We start from the raw sequence: 23,540 nt of genomic DNA on the forward strand, positions 1-23,540 counted from the left end.
GAAATTCTAAGAGTTCAGTCAAAGCAGGGTGAATCCGTCTTCAGCTACTACGCCCCGCTGCTGGAATCAGCTTCCAGAAATGATCAGATGTGCTCCAACATCCGACAGATCGCACTATTATGTCTTTCTTTTCTTTTTTATTCTTTTAAAACATGTTTTTAACACATTTTAATCTGTTTTAAATAATTTTTATTCTGTTTTTATATTTGTCTCTTTTATTCCTGTTTATGTAAAGCACTTTGAATTACCATTGTGTTTGAAATGTGCTATATAAATAAACTTGCCTTGCCTTAATGTAAATGCAAAGTTTTGAAAATGAAGGGGTGGCTGTCCACAATCACTCATTGACTGGTCGTCTAGACTGTTGCAATTGATTCCCTGATTGGTCAAGCCCCTTTCATATGACCATTACACAAGCAGTAGACCCCAAAATATAGATGCTGGCAAAATAAACGCATGCCCAGTGAGCGTGAATGGTCAAGTATCATGCTTTTTATGCTGTATGGTGTGGACAGAGATCATTTTTCTGAAACGCAATAAACACGCCAGTCTGAACAAGGAGCGCTTTCATTATAAAAATGCTGTTTTAAACTGAAAACCTACAAATGTGAACAGTACCTTAGTTTTCCAAGAAAAGTCTGCTCAAAAGAGTTGAAGATTGTGCTTAATTTGGTGTGTGTTTTTCAGTTTGTATCTTGTTGAAACCAAAACATAAATATTGAATCATTAAAACTCAAGGTCTAAAAAAGACTCAATACTGTATATGGACTTGATTAGATGGTAAAAAGAAGTAGAAGGCTCAGAAAAGGTGCAGGAAGTCCTGAGGAAAGGAAAGTTGCTGTGATACATATAGGAAATTCACATTTGTAAGTGTGGTTTAAGTGTTGTGGAATGTTTAAGCAGAATTTCTTCAGTCTGAAATTGCAGAATAATCTAAAACCCCATTAAGAGTTCATTTTGACCCGTTTGTTGTAGGCTGAGAGACATTTTCCTGACTTTAAAAAAAAAAAGTTTCCTTTTTCCCCCTCTTCAGTATGACTATGGCAACAGAGCCACCCCTCCCTGTGCGGATGATGCTGATTGGATGAGATTTAGGGTCTGAATTGTGAGTCTGCATCAGTAGAAGTAGCAGCAGCAGCAGCACATCTCAGTAATGTGTACCACGTTAGATAAGCTCGAGCTGTGGAAAAATATGATTATTTTTAAATCTTACTTCATTCTCAGATGTTGAGGTCAGAGAAGCGTTGACTCTGAGATGGGAGCTGCGGTGTGTTTGTGTCCTGGTTGAGGATAAACATGGCAGACTTTTATCCTTATCGCATTGCAGTTGAGATCATCCTCTGCTCTGTTCCCATGTTTTCCCACTTGTTAGATATGTGAGGCAGGGATGGCAGGTCTCTGTTGAGGATGGTTACACCCTGTGAATAAATAACACATGCACAATGCTGCTGATGTAGAAAAATAACGATTTAATATGCATAATGTGAACAATAAAATCATAAATAGATTTCATAAATACGTTATATGTTTGTTTTTGCATGTTAATAAAACATTACTTTAGTTAAGACTGCATTTATTTGATTGCAAATACAATAAAACTATAAAATTGTAAGATTTATTTGCAACTTAAAGCAGTAGTTTTTTATTTTGATATATTTTTAAATGTAATTGTACTCCTGTGATGGCAAAGGAGAAGATTTCGCATCCTTTCTGCAGTCGTCTGCATCACATGATACTTCACAAATCATTTAAATAGACTATTTGGTTCTCAATAAACATTTCTTATCAATATTTGTGTTAAAGCAGTGCTGCTCTTAGTATTGGAAACATTATTATTGATAGCAAGAAGGACAGAATTTATGTGAAATACAAATATTTTGTAGCAAACTGCAACCTTAATGAGTAAAAATATTAATTCCCTTTTAAAGTGATCAGTTCATCTGAATTTTGGTCAAAAATAATCACGGATTTCATTACTACAATTTATAGAAGACACCCACTAAAATGAACCCACTTAATTTCAGTTCAGTTCAGGCCAGATTTACCACACACAATTACAAAACAGCAATTTCTGATGATGATTTACAGACAATGCACAAATTAAATAACGAGCACATAGCAGTTTTTGTTTCTCTAACATGGTTAACGAGTTGCTAAGAAAATAATTGATATTCATTATGTCAGAGTTAGTCTACTTTATTAATTCTTTTAGCCATTTAACAATTCAACTTGTATTTATGTAATATATATATATATATATATATATATATATATATATATATATATATATATATATATATATATATATATATATATATATATATATATTTATATATATATATATAAATATATATATATATATATATATATATATATATATATATATATATATATATAAAAGTTTTTTTTATTTTGTATTTTGCAGACAAAGTATTAACAAAATATTATTTTTTGTGTGTTTATATAAATATATATATATGGTTGAAGTCAGAATTATTAGCCCTCATTTTATTTTTTTAAGTATTTCCCAAATTATGTTTAACAGAGCAAGGAAATTTTGACAGTATGTCTGATAATATTTTCTTCTTCTGGAGAAAGTCTCATTCGTTTTATTTTTGCTAGAATAAAAGCCGTTTAAAATTTTTTTTAAAAACCATTTTAGAGACCAAATTATTAGCACCTTTAAGCTATTTTTTTTTTTTTTTGATAGTCAACAGAACAAACCATCGTCATACAATAACTTGCCTAATTACCCTAACCTGCCAAGTTAACCTAATTAACCTTTAAGTGTCACTTTAAGCTGTATAGAGTATCTTGAAATATATCTTGAAACTTACTGTCATCATGGCAAAGATAAAACAAATCAGCTATTAGAAATGAGTTAATAAAACTATTATGTTTATAAATGCACTGAAAAAAAAATCTTCTCTCTGTTAAACAGAAATAAATCGGGGGGCTAATAATTCTGACTTCAACTGTATATGTTTTGACAAAGTATTAACAATATATTATTTTGTGTGTTTGTATAAATAAATAAAAAAATAATAATAAAAAATTAATAATGTATATAAATTGTTTACATACATTTTAACTGATTGTGCCCTGATTTGTTTTTTTTTACAGCCAAACCTTTCACATCAAAGGTCAAACAGATGCGCTTACACAAGGAGGATTTTGAGATCCTGAAGGTGATTGGACGGGGAGCTTTTGGAGAGGTATGTATTATTCTTGTTTTCGTAGGAACTAGGGCTGCACGATATTGGAGAAATATGATATTGTGATGCTTCATTTTTCTGTGCGATTATATTTATGGTTTCAAATATTGCAATATGAATATGGTTTCACAAGATAGCACTATAAAGTCTAACAGTATTCAGATACAGAAATCGAGAAACCAAATATTTTAAAAAGGCTTTTCTTACTTTGCTTTGTCTTGTTTTTAGTTCAAAAATTAAAAAAATCATAGAGCAAGTAAAAATATTGTTTTGTTTTCAAATTTAGAAGAAATAAGGTTTTCCTTAAAACAGGTGCAATTTTCTGCCAAAAAAAAATTATGTTTTCACTTATGAAATATAGATATTTGGATTTGAAACAAGACAACAGTTCTAAAGTAAGAAAAACTTTTTTTTGTATACAATTATATAAAAGCCACATAAATAAAAGTATTAAAGACAATTCTGTATTTCCTGTTCAACTATAATTCAGACTCAACATTGCATATTTTGCGATGTGAACAATGCAATATCAATGTTGCAACAATATATTGTGCACCCCTTATAGGAACATTCAAGTTGTTATACATCCTATAACAGTACCATTTCACATCACTTAATGATTTAGTATACTGATTCTCCTTAAACATGTTGCAGAGTAAGGACATTCTTCATGCAGTTTTTTAAAGAGCCCGAGGTGGTTGATGTTCTTTTGTAATGACATATGTGTGATGTAGTCACCGGGGAATGTGTGGTGCACAGGTAGGCCAGGAAACCAGCACTATTAGATTACTTAGTGATCCCTGGCTGCTCAGAATGGGTCATGAAGTGGGAACATTGGACTAGAGTAATGTTTAAAAACCCAGCAAATGGTTTATGGAATTTCTATGCAGGTTTTATTTGACAGGGTCAACGTTTTGTTGAAGGAAAAGTTACATAAAAATAAATATTGCGCCATTATTTACTGTCATTTTATAACCTGTGTAACTTCTTGAGGAATATTGGCTGTCATACAAACTACTTTTAAAATCAGTATTTTGCTACTATTTTATCCTTATTATAGCTTGAAAGCTTTAAAGAGATTGTTCGCCCAAAACTGAAAGTTCTGTCATCAGTTTCTCAGACTTCAAGTGTCACAAACCTGTTTATTTTTACTGTTGAACACAAAAGAAGATATTTTGAAAAATGTTGGAAACTTGTATTTAGAATTTTTTTCCTAGATGTAAGGAAGTCAATGGTTACAGCTTTCCAACATTCCTCCAAATATATTCTGTGTTCAACAGATTAAAGAAACTCATAAAGGTTTGGAAGTTGGAACCACTTAATGGAGAGTAAATAGTGAGTAAATTTTCACTTTCTATTAAATTTAAACTACACTGTAAAAATTAAAGGTTCCTGGAGGCACTTTTTGGGGTTTTTCACATTGCCACACCGGCGGAACCCTCTAAAGAACCTCTAGGCACCATTTCAAAAAAGGGCAGTTCTTTGAGGAACTTCAAGGGTTCCTGGAAGAACCCTCTTATTAACACTGTAAAAATGAAAGGTTCATGGGGGCACTTTTTGGGGTTCTTCAAATTGCCACGCCGGCGGAACCCTCTAAAGAACCTCTAGGCACTATTTCAAAAGGAGCAGTTCTCTGAGGAACCCTCTTATTAAGAATGACCAGGAACCACCTTGAGTGCTTTGAAGCACCATTTTATTTTTTAATGCTTGTTTTTCCTATCTCTCTTAATTTATGGTTTGTGCAAACATGTTTAATCACAAATTCAATAGACATCTATCTATCTATTTTTATCTATACATGTTTATAGATTTTTAAAAAATACAATTGCATTTTTCTTAAATAATTACTTTTATTAATCAATATACATCACAATTACATTCACATAATATGATTAATAATGTAATATACATTTTAATGCAAATAATCAAATTTAAATAATGTCTAGCAATAACAGTCAGCAACATCTTTAGCTGTCCACTGCTTCACATTGGAGGTGTCCCTATAAAAGTAAAATAAAAAGTAGTTAACCTGAGAAGTTATGAAAACAAAAGAAATTCACAATATTCCCAGAGCCATTTTTTTTACTTATCAAGACATATACACAAAAGATATGCAGAACATTTCTGAATAACAAAAGGAAACATCAATAAAGTTAGGAATTGTCTTAATTTATATAAAAGGATTTTTTTTCCACTGCTTGCAGAGTGCCCATATACATCAATAAAGGCAAAATCCATAGAATGTAAACCTCTCAAATATCTGAGCACAAGCAGAAATAAGACAACACAAAAGCTGTCTGAAACCACTCCCTCCTTAGTGCACCCCACATATTTTCCCACTCATTCACACAGATAATGCACTATAATTTTGAGTGTAGTGCATTTGCGATAGTTATTTTATTCAGGTTGTAGTTATTAGCTTTTTTTTTTTTTTAATAAACCATTAGTTGATTAAAAACACATTAAATAAAGAGAAAATTAAATGAGTTAAAAATTTAAATCAACTATGCATGAAGGTCAAATATTGTTTTTGGACAATTTAAGTGGCCTTTGAAATACAGAAATTAATATTACAGGGCTCAACAATAAGTTTTTACAATAATACAATGTAAAAACATGTATATACAGTACTTAATAAGTGCATTGTACCATATTATTAATTTAACTTTAAGTACTGTGGTTAAGGTGCCTTAATATAAAGTTGGTCTTGTTTTTTAAAATATATAAATGAAAGTAAAGCAGTCTGTCAAGTTTACGTTATTTTGCGAATTGTTTTCTACTTTAATGAAAATATATATTACAAACTCGATTAATGTAACCATTTTGAAGAAAATGCCATGTTTTACTGTAGTTTTTAGAGCTAGGGTGCAGCTATTTTGGAATGTCGCTGTGTCACTGGGTTGGTTCCATTCCCTCAACTGAACTGATGTCGTGGAAGTAATGGACTGAACATGAAGACTGAAAAGCCTAATTTAACACAATGCGTGAAGTTGTGGACATGCATCGCAGAGCTGGTACAAATACAAGGAACACACTTGTGTTTAAAATCAAATTTTTAAAAAAATGTTTACTATTTTTCTTTTTTTTTTTTAAAATACTGTTCATTTGATGTGCTTTGGTCTACTCTCTCACACTGGTGCAGCGCTGCCTGGCACGGTGATTTACATTCAGACTAATGCAACGATTACAATAATCTTTCAACATTAAATATGAAGCACGAAAAAACCTGTGATGTGAAAAACGGCACCGATCTTAGTTTGGTTTGAACATGAACAGAAGTGAGGGGCTATATAGTGAAAAGTGAAAGTACCCGCCTCCATTACGTCAGGTACCAGATCTTGTTAAAGACATTGAGGGCAGTCAGGCATCGTAAAACAGAGAGTGGACCAAAGCACATCAATTGATCGATAATAAAAGAAAAATTTAAAAATGTATTTTTATGTTTCGGACATACAGTTGAAGTCAGAATTATTAGCTCCATTGAATTATTAGCACCCTTGTTTATTTTTTTCCCTAATTTCCAATTTTTTTAACACATTTCTAAACATAATAGTTTTAGTAACTCATTTCTAATAACTGTTTTATTTTATCTTTGCCATGATGAGAGTAAATAATATTTTACTAGATATTTTTCAGAACACTAGTATTCAGCTTAAAGTGACATTTAAAGGCTTAACTAGGTTAATTAGGTTAACTAGGCAGGTTAGGGTAATTAGGCAAGTTACTGAATAACGATGGTTTGTTCTGTAAACTATCAAAAAATATAACTTAAAAGGGCTAATAATTTTGACCTTAAAATGGCTTTAAAAAAAATTAAAAACAGCTTTTATTCTAGCTGAAATAAAACTTTCTCCAGAAGAAAAAATAGTATCAGACATACTGTGAAAATTTCCTTCCTCTGCTAAACATCATTTGGAAAATATTTAAAAAAAAGAAAAAAAAAATTCAAAGGGGGGTTAATAATTCTGACTTTAACTGTAAATGTAATGCTTGTATTTGCACCAGCTCTGTGATGCACATCCAAAACTTTATGCATTGTGTTAAATTAGGCTTTCTAGTGTCCGTGTTCAGTCCATTACTTCCAATGTATCTGTTCAGCTGAGGGAACGGAACCAACCTTGTGACGTCAGACAGTGATATTCCAAAATAGCTGCACCCTAGCTCTAAAAATATAAACTATTGTAAAACATGCTCTTTTCTTCAATAATGGTTACATTAATCGAGTTTGTTTATTATATTTTCACTAAACTGGACATCAATTTACAAATAAATGTAAACTTGACTGAGTGCTTCACTTCCACTTTAAAGGGACAGTTCACCCAAAAAATTTTATTCTGTCATCATTTACTCAACCTTCACTTGTTCCAATCCTGTTTAAGTTTCTTTCATCTGTTAAACTGAAAACAGAAAACCTATAACCACAATCCATACTTTTGTTTTACTGGTTATAATTTATTTTTAACGGTTAAAAATGCTCAGCTTTAATCAAAATATAATGTTTTGCGCTCAACTAAAGAAAGAAAATCAAACAGGTTTGGAACATATTAGAGGTGGGTAAATGATGACAAAATTTTTATTTACTTTAAACCATGTTTATTTGTGAGGTGGTATTAACTAACTCACTACTTTGTAAAAAAACTAATTTGGTGGACACTTTATAAATATTATTTTAATTGAACAACTATTAATTTTAAATGTATTACCCAAGCATTATGTTGCTTTATCTAATAATAAATGTAATTTAATTAAATTCAAGTTCACATACTGTAGTTATTTTGCTTTAGTCAGGTTTCAGTAAGACATTAAGATTAGGATTATTAGTGCATTAAGATTGTTGTCTGTTCATTTACAATACTTGCTTTAGGTGCAAGTGGCCTGACGTTTAGAAGACCGAACTTAAAAAAAAAAAAAAAAGTATTTTCACTTATTTACCATTTTTCTGGTTTGATTTTTTTATAGATTTTTTTCTAGAACACATAGTAAATTAAATTCTTGATCTAATAATGCGAGGAACAGACAGTTTCTATGAAGTTAGCCAGATATGCATTACTGTGATTAAAGTGGGACGAGCAAAAGTCTACATGACTAAAATGTGGATTTTCACTAACTAGTCAAAGCATCCTGAAGATGTTGTCCGACAGGAATTCAGCTCCAGTACTGCTGTGGTGCAGCCCATCAGCATGGGCAAGCCTAAAACGATCCTAGAAAAGATTCCAATTGTTAATAAAGAGCAAATTCTTCACACCATGTTAATAGCCATTCATTCAGAGCAAAAAGTCTGCTGAACCTTTCATGTCCACAGCAGTAAGTAGAAAGCTGTCCAGAAATGATGATCTGCATTGCAAGTGAAGTGCATCGGACCGTTTCAATCTGGCCCACTGCTACCTGGATTTGATACAGCAAACTTTAAATTTCTAGTCTATATCTGTCACAATGATTTACACCTAATATGAATACATCAGAAACAAGCAAATGAGAAAATAAGTGAGTGATTTTAAACACTTAAAAGGTTAAAAGTTTAATGTCATTAGTTCAGTGTTACCCAGCTGGATAATGATTATCAAATAATATTGTTTGTTAAATTAAGTATTTTTACATTTATTTCCAATTCAGTTAGTTACTTAAAAAAATACTTACATTTGAGTTGACTCAAACGGCTGTTTGAGAGAGAATACTGAACAATTTCAGGGTTTATGTGGATGTTCTGAGAAGGAAAAAGGCAGGCTTTATGTACATTATTTGTGTGAATGAATACAAAATATATTGAAGTACATAACTTAGACACAATTTGTCACACAGGTAACTGTTGAAGAAACGCAAATAATAACAAATGCGTAATATTACTCACAAACAATAAAAGGAAAGAATATTAGATAGCATCGCGGCTAGAAAATAATATAAGCAACCCTGCTCAAGACACTTGCTACACACTGTTTATGTAAGGGAAGACAATAAATAAATAAATATATTTGTGGGTAAAGCCGTCTAATAAGTACGAATGTATAACGTTATCTGTTTAATTTGAAATTAACGGTCGCTTGCAATGGCTTTCATGGAAGCTTCGTGTTCAATGACAATAAAATATTTCGAAATAAATCAATATTTTACATCAAATTATTTATATTTGTGTGAGGTAGACGTGTAATTTGAGTGATTATGTATATCCAGCCGATTGTTATTATCGCAAAATAATAATGTTTACCCAATCTTATACAACAGCAATCGCTTCGCGAGACGTTCCTAAAACAGGTTACACGACATAATGATGCATGTAAGTGTAGATATTTGTGTGCAAATCGTATCTAATTTGTATATTTATTTTGCCAACTTACTCACCTTCCGTGTGTTAGAGATGACAGCCGTCATGAAATGGAGGAAAGGAGCCGTTACAACTCGCTATTTGAAAACGCTCCTGCGACCTGCGCGTGCACGATGATGCGCGCCCGCGTCATGTTTATATTATTTTGTTAGTTCCGGTTAATTTTTATTTATTTATTTTGGCAACACAATTAATTCCATTCCATTAATCCAAGAAACAGATGAAAAAAAAAACATTTAATTCAGAAAAATAAAAATGTACAAAATACTGCATTCATCAGCAAGTTTTCTTTGTTGGTTTATCAAAACAAACTGGAGGAATACTTTTTATTAATAACCCAGAGCCCATAGCCTATATACTTAAGTTTAGTTATATCTTAAATATTTTTCATGAGTGGATTTTTGAAGAACTGCGCTATAATAGTTCTATTTTTATAAAAATAACAACAATAATAATAGCTTAATATTTATTATTATTATTGTTAATATTATTATTGCAGCAGTTGTTGTTGTTATTATTATTGTTTTAAATGACAGACAAATTGACAGAAAATTGAATTAGCCCCCTATAATAATTATCATTTTCATAATTGTACAAGCCTGTGCATGTTTTTGTCTCTTTTTTCCTCTGTTGTGGCTCATTTGTATTTTATTCTCCAAAATTACTTTTACATTTTCACATTTTTTCACAATTTCCCAGTCAGTCTCCTAACTGCAATCAAGTCAACATTTAGACTCTTATCAATGATATTCTTGTGTTCACAGTGAGTGCCACACAAAAAAGAAAAACAAACACCAAATTTCATATCATTCTAAAAGCACAAATAACTAAGTAAATATTAAGTAAATTAACATCCATCTCATTTTCTGGTCTCCACAATTGTCTATTTAATTATAACAAAAAAAAATCTTTTGGTTCTTTTAAGTGCTAGCTTTTAGAGGAGAGATCCACCAGGAACCATTATATAAGTTCATAGATCTTTCAGTAACTCTTTTTTGAAAATTGAGTTCCTCCAATAACTTTCAAAGTGCTTCGAGGTCTTAGTGTAAGGAAACAGTGACTCCAGAACCTCAGTATTGACAAAAAAGTGCTTGTAGGATCCCAGTTACTGCAAAAGGGTCCTGCAAGCACTGCAAAGACTGTCAGTGGTTCCTCAAGGAACCCCTTTTTGAGAGAAAGAGCTTTGAGGCACTTAAAATACATGTTGAAGTTCCTTGAGTACTCAACAGAGTACTTGAAGCACCTTTACTTTTTACAGTGTATCCCTTTAAGATTCCTTCACACAAGGTATCAGTCCCAGAATATTTTCTTTCCTCCTGATGAAAGATAAAAGTCAAAATCATCTTACTTTAAAGCGACACAACGTGTTATGCGCTTTTAATAAACAGTTTTATTGTGCAATCGTTTGCTCTAATCTAGTTATTGTTCTAGTGACCTTGGTATTTATCATTCTTGATGTGAACACATACATGGTTTTTGGAGTGAAAGGACTAAAAAAACATCCGTTGTAGTTTCTAGACGTTTCGTGTACATACAGACACCAATGTTGTCCAAAAATTTAAAATTCAAGCAATCAGCAACAACTAAAAACGCTATATTAGACATGCCAGGTTGATGTCACTTTTTAAGTAACCCAATGTGCACATAATGTTGTGTAGTGTTTGGATGCCAAGTACTCATGCATCACTACACTCTGAAAATGCTGGGTTCTTTCAACATAATTGTGGGTATGGACAAACCAATTTCTGAGTTTTCAATATTTATCAGTAATTTTCTATTTATAACTCATAAATTGAGGGTGGCATGGTGGCTCAGTGGTTAGCACTGTCGCCCCACAGCAAGAAGGTCGCTGGTTCGAGTCCCGGCTGGGCCATTTGGCATTTCTGTGTGGAGTTTGCATGTTCTACCCGTGTTCACGTGGGTTTCTTCCTGGTGCTCCGGTTTCCCCCACAGTCCAAAGACACTATAGGTGAATTGAATGAGCTAAAAATTGGCCACAGTGTATGAGTGTCTGTGTGAATGCGAGAGTTTATAGGTATTTCCAAGTACTGGGTTGCAGCTGGAAGGGCATCCGCTGCGTAAAACATATGCTGGAATAGTTGATGGTTCATTCTACTGTGGAGACCTCTGATAAATAAGGGACTAAGCTGACGGAAAATTAATGAACTCATAAATTGGGTTTCCATTTTTGGAATTTGGACTGAAATAACCCAAACAGAGCATATAGACTCAACAATTATTGCGCATGTACATGATGTCACAAAATTTTCACAAAGACAATGGCAGCGTCCGAAATCACATACTACTCAATAGGTACTGCATTTGAATTTAAATTTACTACTCGACCATTAGAAAAGTCCGTTTTATACAGTATGAATGGAACTCGGACGTACTAAATTCACCGTTTCGTCATGATCACGTGTTATACCTACAACAACGTTGCTTTGCTTCACTCCCATTCATGAATTCTCTCGCGGAGCATCATGGGATAGCATAGCGTGCATTGAATGCGCATTTCAGAATCTCGCCGGAAGTAGTAAGTCATTTGGGTACTTCTTGCATACTGTTTTTCGAATTCTATGAATTCAGATACACTACTTGGCTCGCATGATTTTGGCATACTATATAGTATGAAAGTATGCGATTTTGGACACAGCCACTGAATATCGTTTTCCAAAATTTGCACTATGCAACATTTTCAGAAAGTTTCAGGCCCCCCACTATGCTTGTGTCAAATAAACTATTGGATAAAATGTTTTATTGATATTTTTACATGGAAACAATGCAATGAACTGCTTTCTAAATGTTAACCAAATATTCCTGTAGCTAATCTTTTTAACACACAGATCTATTTCAAACAAATTCCTGGGATATTAAGGGCCTTATTTTCCAAGAAGTAAAATGCATTAACAACTTTGTCTGCAAAAAAAAAAACAACTGCAACTGAAACGCATTTATTAGATTTTGTGGAGTGGAAATACATCAAAGATTCTTGGGATTAAAGTGGATTGTAAAGGGCAGTATGTGTCAGTCGTTGAGTTTTCCTCCACTTGTCAGCGTCTGGTGAGCTGTGATTCATTGGCTCCCGCCTCAGTGGGAACGTTTTTGGTCTGACACGCCACTCGACAGGGTTTCCGGCCTGCGTCTGCTTACTTCAGGCCAGCTGGAATCAACAGCTCACGGAAACCTAGCAGAAACTCGGTTCTGCTTGATGGGAACCTGTTTCCAAAATAACACCAGAAAGGAAGCCACGCAGCTGTGAGAAAACGTGCAAAGGAACAAATGAGGATCAGTCACACACTTTCATCTCCTGACACATCCAGATACACGAGCAAATAAAGGGCCAATGATTTCATTTCCTGTGAAGGCTGATATACAGAATCTTGAGTTTGAAGATGCTGTATCATCATTTTCAAACACCTTTCAATTCCACTCATTGTGATGTTTTTTAAAATATTAAATGCTTAAATATTATAAATGCATATAATGTATAATCGACATATTTGATGTTCTGAATTTAATTCATATGGATTAAAAAATAAAATCCAGACAGTATGCAAATGTGTGATTACTCATAAAGTACTACAATGTAAAATAAGTAAATCTTACTTCTTTTCAGAATTATTATTTTTTTAAGCATCAAAACAATGAAAGTATAATACAGCTTTTGATTGTCTCTCATACATTAGAATCAGGGCTTTACGTTAACTTTTATTGATCACAACGTTACTAGCCACTTGCTATTTTCACCAGCCACAATTTTGTTGCATCATTGCATCATTATTACATCCTAACATAGACCCCAAAAAATACATAGTATTGCAAACGGACATTAACTTAAATCATTTTGTTCTTTAATAATATAATATTTCTTTAATAATATATTTGTACATTTTTTATACATGTTCCATATTTTTACAATCAATTAAAAAATTTATTAATATCCTGACATTGTTTGAGAATTTCTTCCAGACTGTTCCATAATGTAACATCATATACAGACATACACAATTTTTTAAAAGTTGTCCTTGTTTTCAACCTCCTAAGATTTTGTACTTCTCACAGATTATATCCCCCATTGACTTTCTTCAAAAAACTTTTGTATGCATTTTGGAAGTAATTTATTCCTAACTTTAAATATAAATTGTACTGTTAACATTAAACTTAAGTATCTTCACTTTAAAAAATAAAGAATTTGTGTGCTCTGAGTGCTCTGCTCCCACATTTTCTACCATTTGAATGTGAATAGACGCACACATCTCTGTGCTGCATGTTTTAGCAGTTAAACTGGCCTTTATTTGTGAGTGGATGTGTAGGGTGTGGAAAGGGGAATCTCTGAGCATGTCATCACATTCTTGATGGCAGAAAGTGAAGAGCAAACAACTGAAGGAGTCTCCTCTATTTCCTCTATCAGCGAAGTCGGGGCCAAGAACAGTTTGCTCCTTCACAGTTATGTCACTGAGCACTGTTTTGTTCGGGCCGTCGTTTAATAGAGTGATGATATCATACATCTGACAGCCTGATGCTTTATTTTTCCTCTTCAGGGCAGATGCTTGATAAGATCATTGGCTTGCACTACAAGGACTGTTATCTGATGGCATTCAGAGTCATATGTTTTTCAGGGTATTTAAAGTGTGTTGATTGTAGTCTTACAAAGATGCCATTTGCAGAATATCGTTACAAATAACTGTCCAATTAGTCAGGAATAGACTGTCTGAATGCCATTTATAATGTTTGATTTCTACTTCAAATATGTGCTGTTTTTTTTGTGCTGTGTCCTGAAGAAACCTTATCATGGTTTCCACAAAAAAAAAATTGAGCATCATAGCTATTAACAATGTTACTAGTAATGTTTCTGGAGCAACAAATCTGCACATTTGAACAATTTCTGAAGGAATATTTTCATGTGAATAATTTTATTTATTTTAATCCAAGAAAACAAACTAAATTACTCACACAAAACATTTGGAGTGTACATTTGAATAGTGAATTTAAACGTTGCCAGATCTTTCTTAGAGACTAAGTATTTGGCATTTTTGCAATTACCACGGCCAGTGTTGAGGAAAGTTTCCTTTAAAGTCCATTTTTATAAGGGGTTCTCTTTAAACAGTTATGTGGCAGCAATGTGTAAGCCAGCCTCTAATAATAACAACATTTAATTAATTCCTTTTTTTTTATAATTACACTTCATAAAAATCATCTGTAAAAACACTTTTATTGACATTCTCTTTTTTTACATGTCATTGGAGGGGGAAAGCCAGCCCATTAGTGACAATCTCTCCCTCATTAGAATAGACAGCCCTGAGTGAGAAGCAGCTGTCCACCATTAAAGAGTTTTCACCTGCTGAAGATAATGGCAGCGACTAAGAGAATTATAAATGTGGAGTTTTAGGATGCACAAATCAACATGGAAGTCTCCATAGACTGCCTTCTTCTGAAACACTTCTTTTCACATTTTCAGGTTTTCACACAGATAACATTAGTCCTGTTTTGAATCTGCTGCTATGCTGACACATAGGAGTTTGTAGTTCAGCCCTCTTTCAAAAATAAGGCTGGGAGCACAATCTCCCAATCTTTTTGAATTTAAAGCGACAGTCACCAAAACGGCACAATTATTTTTTGGAAGCTTTCAAATAGTTATTAAAAGTTATTTGTGGGGTATGTTGATCTAAAACTTTACATACACACTTTAGGGACACTTAACATACACTCTAGCCCTTTAAAGTATTATAAAATACAATATTGAGTCACTTTTTTTAAAGAAAGTCCCTAAATGAGTTACTTTGATATTTTTAAGGAAAGTAATGTGTTGTGTTATGTTAGTTTTGCTTTTTTTTTTATTTTTTTTTTATCTCAGCTGGGCATAAGATTGTAATATATTAATTTTAAAAGTATATCCTCCGAACACTGATTATGACAGAACAGTAGCTAGACATGAAGTGATGAACTTGGAGAGGGGAGGTGAGTGGGGTCGGGAATCGAGCCGGGACTCCAACTTGGGAAATGGAAGACTTTCTATATGTCAGCCCACTGCCTATGGACACATAAATGTTGCCAGATTTTGATTAAAAAAGAACAAACAAAAACTTAAACCCAAACACTTTAACTCAGAAATAAATAAATTTATTTATTTAAGGTACATATCAATATATTCACTTGCCCTCTTAATTGACTCCTTGAACGGAATCAGTTAAATGCCAAAAATGTTCAGTACATTTTGTTTTGAATAATTGGACATGGCAACATTTACAGAACACACTGCATTTCAGCCTTTCAAATAAACATTAGTTTTCCTTCGTCTTAGTCCCTTTATTAATCAGGGGTCGCCACAGTGCATTGAACCGCCAACTTATCCAGCAAATGTTTTACACAGCAGATGCCCTTCCAGCTGCAACACAGGACAGGGAAGCACCCGTACACTTTTATTCACCCACATACACTATGGCCAATTTAGTTCATCCAATTCAACTACAGAGCATGTCTTTGGACTGTGGGGGAAACCGAAGCACCTGGAGGAAACCCACACAGGCAAAACATGCAAAATTCACACAGAAATGCCACTGACCCAGCCGGGGTTTGAACCAGAGACTTTCTTGCTGTGAGGCGACAGTGCTAACCACAGAGCCAAATAGCTGCCCAGATCTTAATTATACAAAACAAACAAACAAAAAAAACATAAACTTAAACCCAAAAACTTTAGCTTAGATATAAATAAGGTACATTTCAATATATTCACCCCCCCCCTCTCCTTCTTATTTGACTGTATTGATTACAGGCGAAAACCTTACAGTACATTTTGCTTTTAATAATTAAACATGGCAACAATTACAGAACACACTGCATGAGACATGAAATCATATGTGTTTTGTCATTTATTTGATTGCAGTGTTTACTCCTAAACCTTTACAATGTATACGTTAAAAGTTATAGAGAACAATGCTACATACTTACAACAGTACCAACAAAGATGAAATATATGTCTGCTGTGATCTTTCATTTTCTTCACTGAATGCTAAACGACCACACTTTTCTGATTATAATATTTTGCTTCTAAGTAACACTTTTGTGTGAATAACGATAAAAAACACTGTCTTTGTTGAATTGTTTAAGATCACATAAAGCTAAAGATCACATGTAAGATCCAGTGGTGTAAAGTAACAAACTACAAATACTCTAATTACTGTAATTGAGTAGTTTTTCTCAGGAATGGTAATTTACTGAGTAGTTTTAAAAATGTGTTCTTTTACTTTCCCTTGAGTACATTTTTAGTGCAGTGTCGGTACTTTTATTCCACTACTTTCCTTCAACCTGCAGTCACTACTTTATTATTTCCTGTCTATGGTGATTAGAAAAATCTGTCCTGTGATTCCTGTCCAATCAAATCGCACATAGGAAGTAAATCGCATCATAATGAACTACCTCAAGACATGGGCGATTTATAATTGCAGCAAACTGTTAGGAAGCATTAAAAGTGTCCAAGAAGATGTCCAAAATCTTTACACGCAATGACCCAGAGACTGTTTAGATGCACGTCACTGATGGGAAAATGACGAATGTTTACTGTATGATGACTGAAATGGCCTTAAACACCCAGCAGGCACAAGACATCAACATGGCGTCAGATTGACATTGTACATTAACGTTGTGGGACGTTGCATTTTGTTTGGAAATGAAAATCAGGTTGACGTCAATGCCCAGCAAAAATTCAATGTCTAGCCAGTGTCTATGGACAATCTTTTTTTAATGTCCAGTAATGACTAGAATGACGTTGATATTTGGTTGATTTTGGTCACTTTCTAACACAACCTAAAATCAACCAAATATGAACGTCATTTCATGTCATTATTGGACATTAAAATAAGATTGTCCTTAGATGCTGGCTAGACATTAAATTTTGGCCACCTGACATCACAACCTAAATCTAACCTAATATTAACGACTTATAGCGTTGTTTGCCTGCTGGACAATAACTAAATGCACTACAGAATGTTACGTTTACACACATCCACAAATTACATGTAAATGCATCAGCTTTTTATAGTGTAATACTCACTACTCTTGAGAACTTTTGTAAGGGTTACTTTTTACTCTTACTTTGAGTAATATTTACAACAGACACTTTTACTCTACTTGCACTACAATTTCAGGGAAGTAATGGTACTTTTACTTAAGTATGATTTTTCTGTACTCTCCACCGCTGGTAAGATCCCATCAAGACTCATGTTTTTGTCTTTCTTCCAGGTTGCAGTAGTAAAAGTGAAAAACACAGACAAAGTATTTGCCATGAAGATTCTCAACAAATGGGAAATGCTCAAAAGGGCTGAGGTAAAGCTGCTGTTTTACTTTTTTAGCCACAAATTACATTAATGCTTCCTCAAGACTTTATTTTATATGATGTACAAATCTTGATCAGACTTTATCATTTAGCCATTTTATCTGTTCCCCTGTCCTGTCATTCCTTAGTTTCCTAGTAGAGTGTTACTCTCTCTGTCTTTGCACGTTACACGAGAAACCACTTAAAAACAAACAGTCTTTGCTCTGTGTGATTCAGAAACCATTCCTCACAATGGAAATAAGTAGAAATAGACCCCTTGGCTGGAGTAATTTTAAAGTATGTGAGGCACATTTTTGACTCTAAAAAGTGTTTTTCTTTTGACGTTTAACCCTGTTCCCACAGACGGCATGTTTTCGGGAGGAGCGGGACGTGCTGGTGAACGGGGACTGTCAGTGGATCACAACATTACACTATGCTTTCCAGGACGAGAACAACTTGGTGCGTGAGAAGTTTCAAGCTCACATTAAGTCTGATTCACATTTGCTCGATAAGGTGCCGAGGGGGAGATAACGCGATGATCATCAATCAGAGTTTCAAGGGACGCTATCTTACAATATCTGTGTCATGTTGTGCATATAGCATGACTGGAGAAGAGGGACTCTAATATGAATTATCATTTCGAGTTCAACTCATGAGTGGGAGTGCAAGGGAATGAAACTGGAGGAAGAGAGCGATTTAAAGAGGTTTTAGATCAAAGACTGTCATGGAAAATTTAAATGGGACGGGTTAATCTTAGGGTAAAGGGAATTTTTAACCATATAGACTGCCTGTGATTAGGACTGTGCAATATGATGATGTTTTATCATATGGACAAAATAAAAAGTCCATGTTTCATTATACTATATGGTTTATTGCAGTGTCACAGAAAAACATTGTTTACAGTAACAGTTTACATTGAGTGAATTGTTACATGCCATTATGGAAATGCAAACAGAATCATGAACCACAGGATCGTGAGGAAGCGATTTTGAATGAACAATGTTTGCCTTTTGCATTTTATTTAGCAATTTTTATTTTCTTTTTACTCTAGACCTGTAATCATTTGTTTTAAAAAGTGTTTTATATTGCGTTAATAATTATTTTGTCTTGCCCTGAGTTTCTTTATAAAGTGAGAAATAGGATCACATACAGTGCTCAGCATAAATGAGTATACCCATATGCTGATATTTTTATCCCTTTCTCAGTGAATATATGTAATATATTTTGACGCATTTGAACAAACCAGATTTATTAAATTTTTATTAAAATGATATTTTAATTATTGAAGATCTTTAAAAATAGAAAGATAATACATTTAAATTGATGCAAAATATTGCAAAAAAAAACTACAAACTATAAAATTTCAACAAAATTTTGAATATTTTTTCCTTAAACTAATTTTTGGACTGAATTGTAAGTTAGTTTGTTAGATTAGCTTCAGATTTGGCTTCAGTACTGACTAATCTAATGTATATGCACAAATATAATGTTATAAAGCATCCTATAGAAAATATTAATTTCAAAGACAGATTTGTGAGTGGTGTACTCATATATGCTGAGCACTGTATAAATGAATACATTTCTCAGTATATACTTCAAAACATAAAAAAAAGAAATAGTCCTTTACATGTGGTCAAAATATACAATGATTGATTAAATTTATAGAAATGGTACAATATATATATATATATATATATATATATATATATATATATATATATATATATATATATATATCGTTATCAGGATAGCAGATGACTTATATCGTGATATGAGATTTTTGTTATGTCACCCTGTCCTACTTGTGGTTGATGTTTGTGTTTCCCATTACTTTTCTCTTATTTCTGTCATAATCACTCATAATTTTTCTCTCCTTCCAGTACCTGGTGATGGACTACTATGTAGGGGGAGATCTGTTGACTCTGCTTAGTAAGTTTGAAGATCGTTTGCCTGAAGACATGGCCAAGTTCTATCTGGCCGAGATGGTCTTGGCTATTGACTCTGTGCATCAACTACATTATGTTCACAGGTTAGTCTTTATGTCTTTAAAATAACGGGTGTCAGTTCATTAAAAATGTATGGGTAATTTAATTAAATTATATTCTTTTTAGTTTCTTAAATTAATTCTATATATAAGTTGAGACATATGAAGTCAGTTTTATTTTTTACAGGTTTTAATTTTTTTATGAATGATATTTTCTCTGATTTATTTTCTTCTGGTTTCCATGTGACTGTTTTTTATCCCTTTATAGGACGAAGAACCATATTTGGTAACTTAATTTATATTGATTACTCAATAAGTATTTTAATGAGTGCACTATAAAGGGTTAAATGTGTATAAATATGTAAAATATCCTATAAGTATCAGTATCAATATCATAAGTGTTCTTATAAACAATGTTGGATAAAGTTACTTCTAAAAGTAATATATTATAGACACGCCTAGACTTTTGTTTTAGAACCTGGCACATTTACGTATGTCATATGTGAAACCAGCACTCGCACTCGAATTCACGGCAAAACAATCGGTCTGAGATCGGCTGAATGAGGTGGTCTCGGCTCGATTGAAACGAAATCTGGACCAGATCGATTGTAGTGAGAAAGCAATATGATCCAACAAACTAATGAATCAGGCTATATCACAGTGTATTATGGATATGTAATAGGCATATATACGGCTGTATAATGAGAGAATGATGATTAGGGCATTCCTACCAGTAAATGGGTTTCATGTCAAATACGAAAGTGAAAGCATACTGAACTATTAACAAGAGCTGTTTATCCGTTTATCCGAAAATTGACTGAACTGCAGTCTTGGGTTGTCTGTTATTTCTCTCTATAATGTAAAGCCTATAATGCATAATTCTAGCCAACGGCTATATATATGAGAAAGTCTTACCTCTGATTTATATTTGATGACTATGTCTGTGGGTGGCACCAAGAACAAAGTGCAACATTGTAACAATTTTAGTCCCCCGAAACAAAACAATCGATCTACAGGTGTGAAAGCACCCTAAAGTAACTTTTTTGAGTAACTAAATGTGTTACTTAGTTACTTTTTGAGGAAGGTAATGTGAAAGCATGTGTTTTTTGAGATTAGGATTATAATATATACTTTTTTACCCAACACTGCTTATAAGTATTAAATAACTTGCATTGTAGGTCTCAGCCTCACAATGATAATCATTTTAAGATCTCATTGTGGCATATAAACACTAAAAATGTGGCTTTAAAAATGAATAGCTCATAAAACACTTTTAGTTAGTGTTAATTTGTTTATCATTTTAATACTGTTGACTGTCATTAGAGAAGCTCTTGATTATGTTTAACAGCAGTTGCTATGTTAATCGACCAAAACATGACTTGGGTGAGACATACATGTCTTAAAGGCTCAGGTTTATAGCTTCGGTTAACAGTTTACAGAAAGTGTACAGCTTTGGCTAAGTCAAAGACATGTGCTTGTTTGCTATTTGGTTGCAGGTGGTGTTATGGAGAAGTACATTCTGATTTTAGAAAGAATTTGGTTAGATAATAATCTGTGTGGTGCAACATGAGTCATCAATAACTTGGTCTGTTTTTACAGAACAAAATCATTGTACGTTTTCAAAATGTTCATGCTTAAAGTCAACATGAAACAGAAGCTAGTTTTGTGCATTTCCCCCCTTTTGTGACGTACATGTGAGAAAAAAAAGAGAAAAAAAATGTAGGATGGTGCATGATATTGTTCTTTTTGCACCAATTGAATTGTTGGAAGATGGGCGTTGCTAACAAAATGGAGAAAGTCACACAGAAAAACAGATTTCAGACGGCCTTGTGTTTAGGGAAGTGACTTTATTCTATAAATACAGATTTCTGCATTTTCTGACCTCAGTGGACTGACCTATGTAAATCACATAAATTTGATTCTGTGCATAGTGCGTGTGTCACGTAAGGGTCTAGGACAACAGAGGTGAGGATCCACGTGCAGTTTATTACAAAGAATAGTCAGACAGACAACGATCAAAATAGGGCCAAACAGGAGAAAACAGGAAATCTAACAGTGTAGTCAAAAGCAGACAATTGGTCAGGTCAGGTGGCAAAACAACATAAACAGTAAAACAAAGCAATGGTCACGAACTTGGGAAGGCAAGACAAGGATAACGCTTATGTGATGCTCTAAACAGAAACAAGACTCAGCAAAGTTTGTGTGAATATGTGGTGTGTATATATAGTCCAAGTAATCATTCAATGATGAACTTCCGCTGTGTGTGTGTGTGTGTCAGTCTCTGGATGTTTGTCAGCTATGGCAGGAGTGATTGGATCAATGATTTCTGGGAGTTGTAGTTCAGTTCAGTGGCAGAATTGTAGTTCTCCAGGAATCTGGAACTGCTAGTTCGCTGGTTATCATAATAGCGTGCTTCATCAATATGAAGGGTATGAAATCTCTTTTTTTGCGCTTGTTTTTTTTACAGCAGAGTAATTTAGCAAAAAGATGACATCAATGCTAATTAAAATGGATTAAAAGCAACAAAACAGCTACATAGATTTCATAGGGTTTATCAAATCAGTAAAGCATGCATTGAAATTGAGTCAGAGTCCAAAAAAGAGACTATATTTAGTCTTAATCTTTGGTTATCACACAGGAAGAGGCTTCTCTACATTTGCATAATGACAGGCAGCAGTTGTATAGATCCTCAGTGTGATGAATGTGTTTGTACTGGGACTTTGGGTGTGCATCAACAATCCCACCAAATATTTGGATGCAAACAAACATGCACTATTTCCAATGTACTCATGTAGTCTTCCTCAAAAACCTATGTGCAGCTTTTTTCAGTCTTGGTCTGCCAATTGCAGTGTGTTTTTGGGGCACCCAGAGGGACAGGCAGGGGAAAGTTAAAGGCAGCAATCATGGGGTTAGAGGTGTGGTCAGCGCTCGTCTCGTGAGAGTTTGGCAAGCCTGGTTTGTGGAGGGTGGGGACAAAGTGGATTGGTCCCCGGGGATGGGGTTGGCGTGGGTGTGTTTTTGTATGAGCAAGCTGTGTTCCAGGGTGTGCAAATGGGAATACATGCGTCTGTATGATTGAGGGTGGATGTGCTGTGCGAAAAACACCACAGTATGCAAGAATGCACAGTGATGAGTTCATAATTAATAGTTTACCATCTAAAAATGGTTTAAATGGATGCTTTACTGTTATTCTGTTATATCGTCTACTCATCTTAATCAATATCGTATCCCATATCATTCCAAACTTATATCAGGACTTTATCGGGACCAGCCCTCTAAATCGTGAGAAATATTTGGCCCTGATCTGTATCTTAAATTCTAATATTATTAATTAAAATAATAGATAATATAAATATACATTTGACCACCCCTATAATGGATTATACCATTGTGAACGCATAATCACACTAATTAGTTTATGCCAATAGACATGGTAAGTGTTCACAAGACACTTTTCTTGTCAAATAGGTGTTTGTTTCTACATATAGCCTAAAAGTAAAGTAAAACTAGATGCATAGTATGACCTACAGTAACCTCTGAAACAGCTAATCAGTGGATATTGTAGTTCAGAATACACAAAATATCCCACAAAACACTGAAAATGTAAATGTTTTATTAATAAAATATCATAATGTCATTATAATGTCATTTAAATAAATGCATACATTTGATTCACTGAAGGATTTATTACACAAAATAACATTACCG

At 33.5% G+C, this 23,540-nt stretch overlaps 1 protein-coding gene across 4 annotated transcripts in view; it reads left to right on the forward strand.

Moving 5' to 3' along the window:
• cdc42bpab (CDC42 binding protein kinase alpha (DMPK-like) b) overlaps window positions 1-23,540 on the forward strand; it is a 119,621-nt gene that overhangs the window by 34,056 nt on the left and 62,025 nt on the right. For all 4 annotated transcript variants that reach the window (XM_056480923.1, XM_056480924.1, XM_056480920.1 and 1 more), the window contains exons 2-5: window positions 3,124-3,215; window positions 17,776-17,859; window positions 18,212-18,307; window positions 19,729-19,877. In XM_056480923.1, the coding sequence (XP_056336898.1) occupies window positions 3,124-3,215; window positions 17,776-17,859; window positions 18,212-18,307; window positions 19,729-19,877 (421 nt within the window). The remainder of the gene's footprint in view (window positions 1-3,123; window positions 3,216-17,775; window positions 17,860-18,211; window positions 18,308-19,728; window positions 19,878-23,540) is intronic.

Source organism: Danio aesculapii, chromosome 20 (assembly GCF_903798145.1).
Source record: "Danio aesculapii chromosome 20, fDanAes4.1, whole genome shotgun sequence".
Classification (NCBI taxonomy): domain Eukaryota; kingdom Metazoa; phylum Chordata; class Actinopteri; order Cypriniformes; family Danionidae; genus Danio; species Danio aesculapii.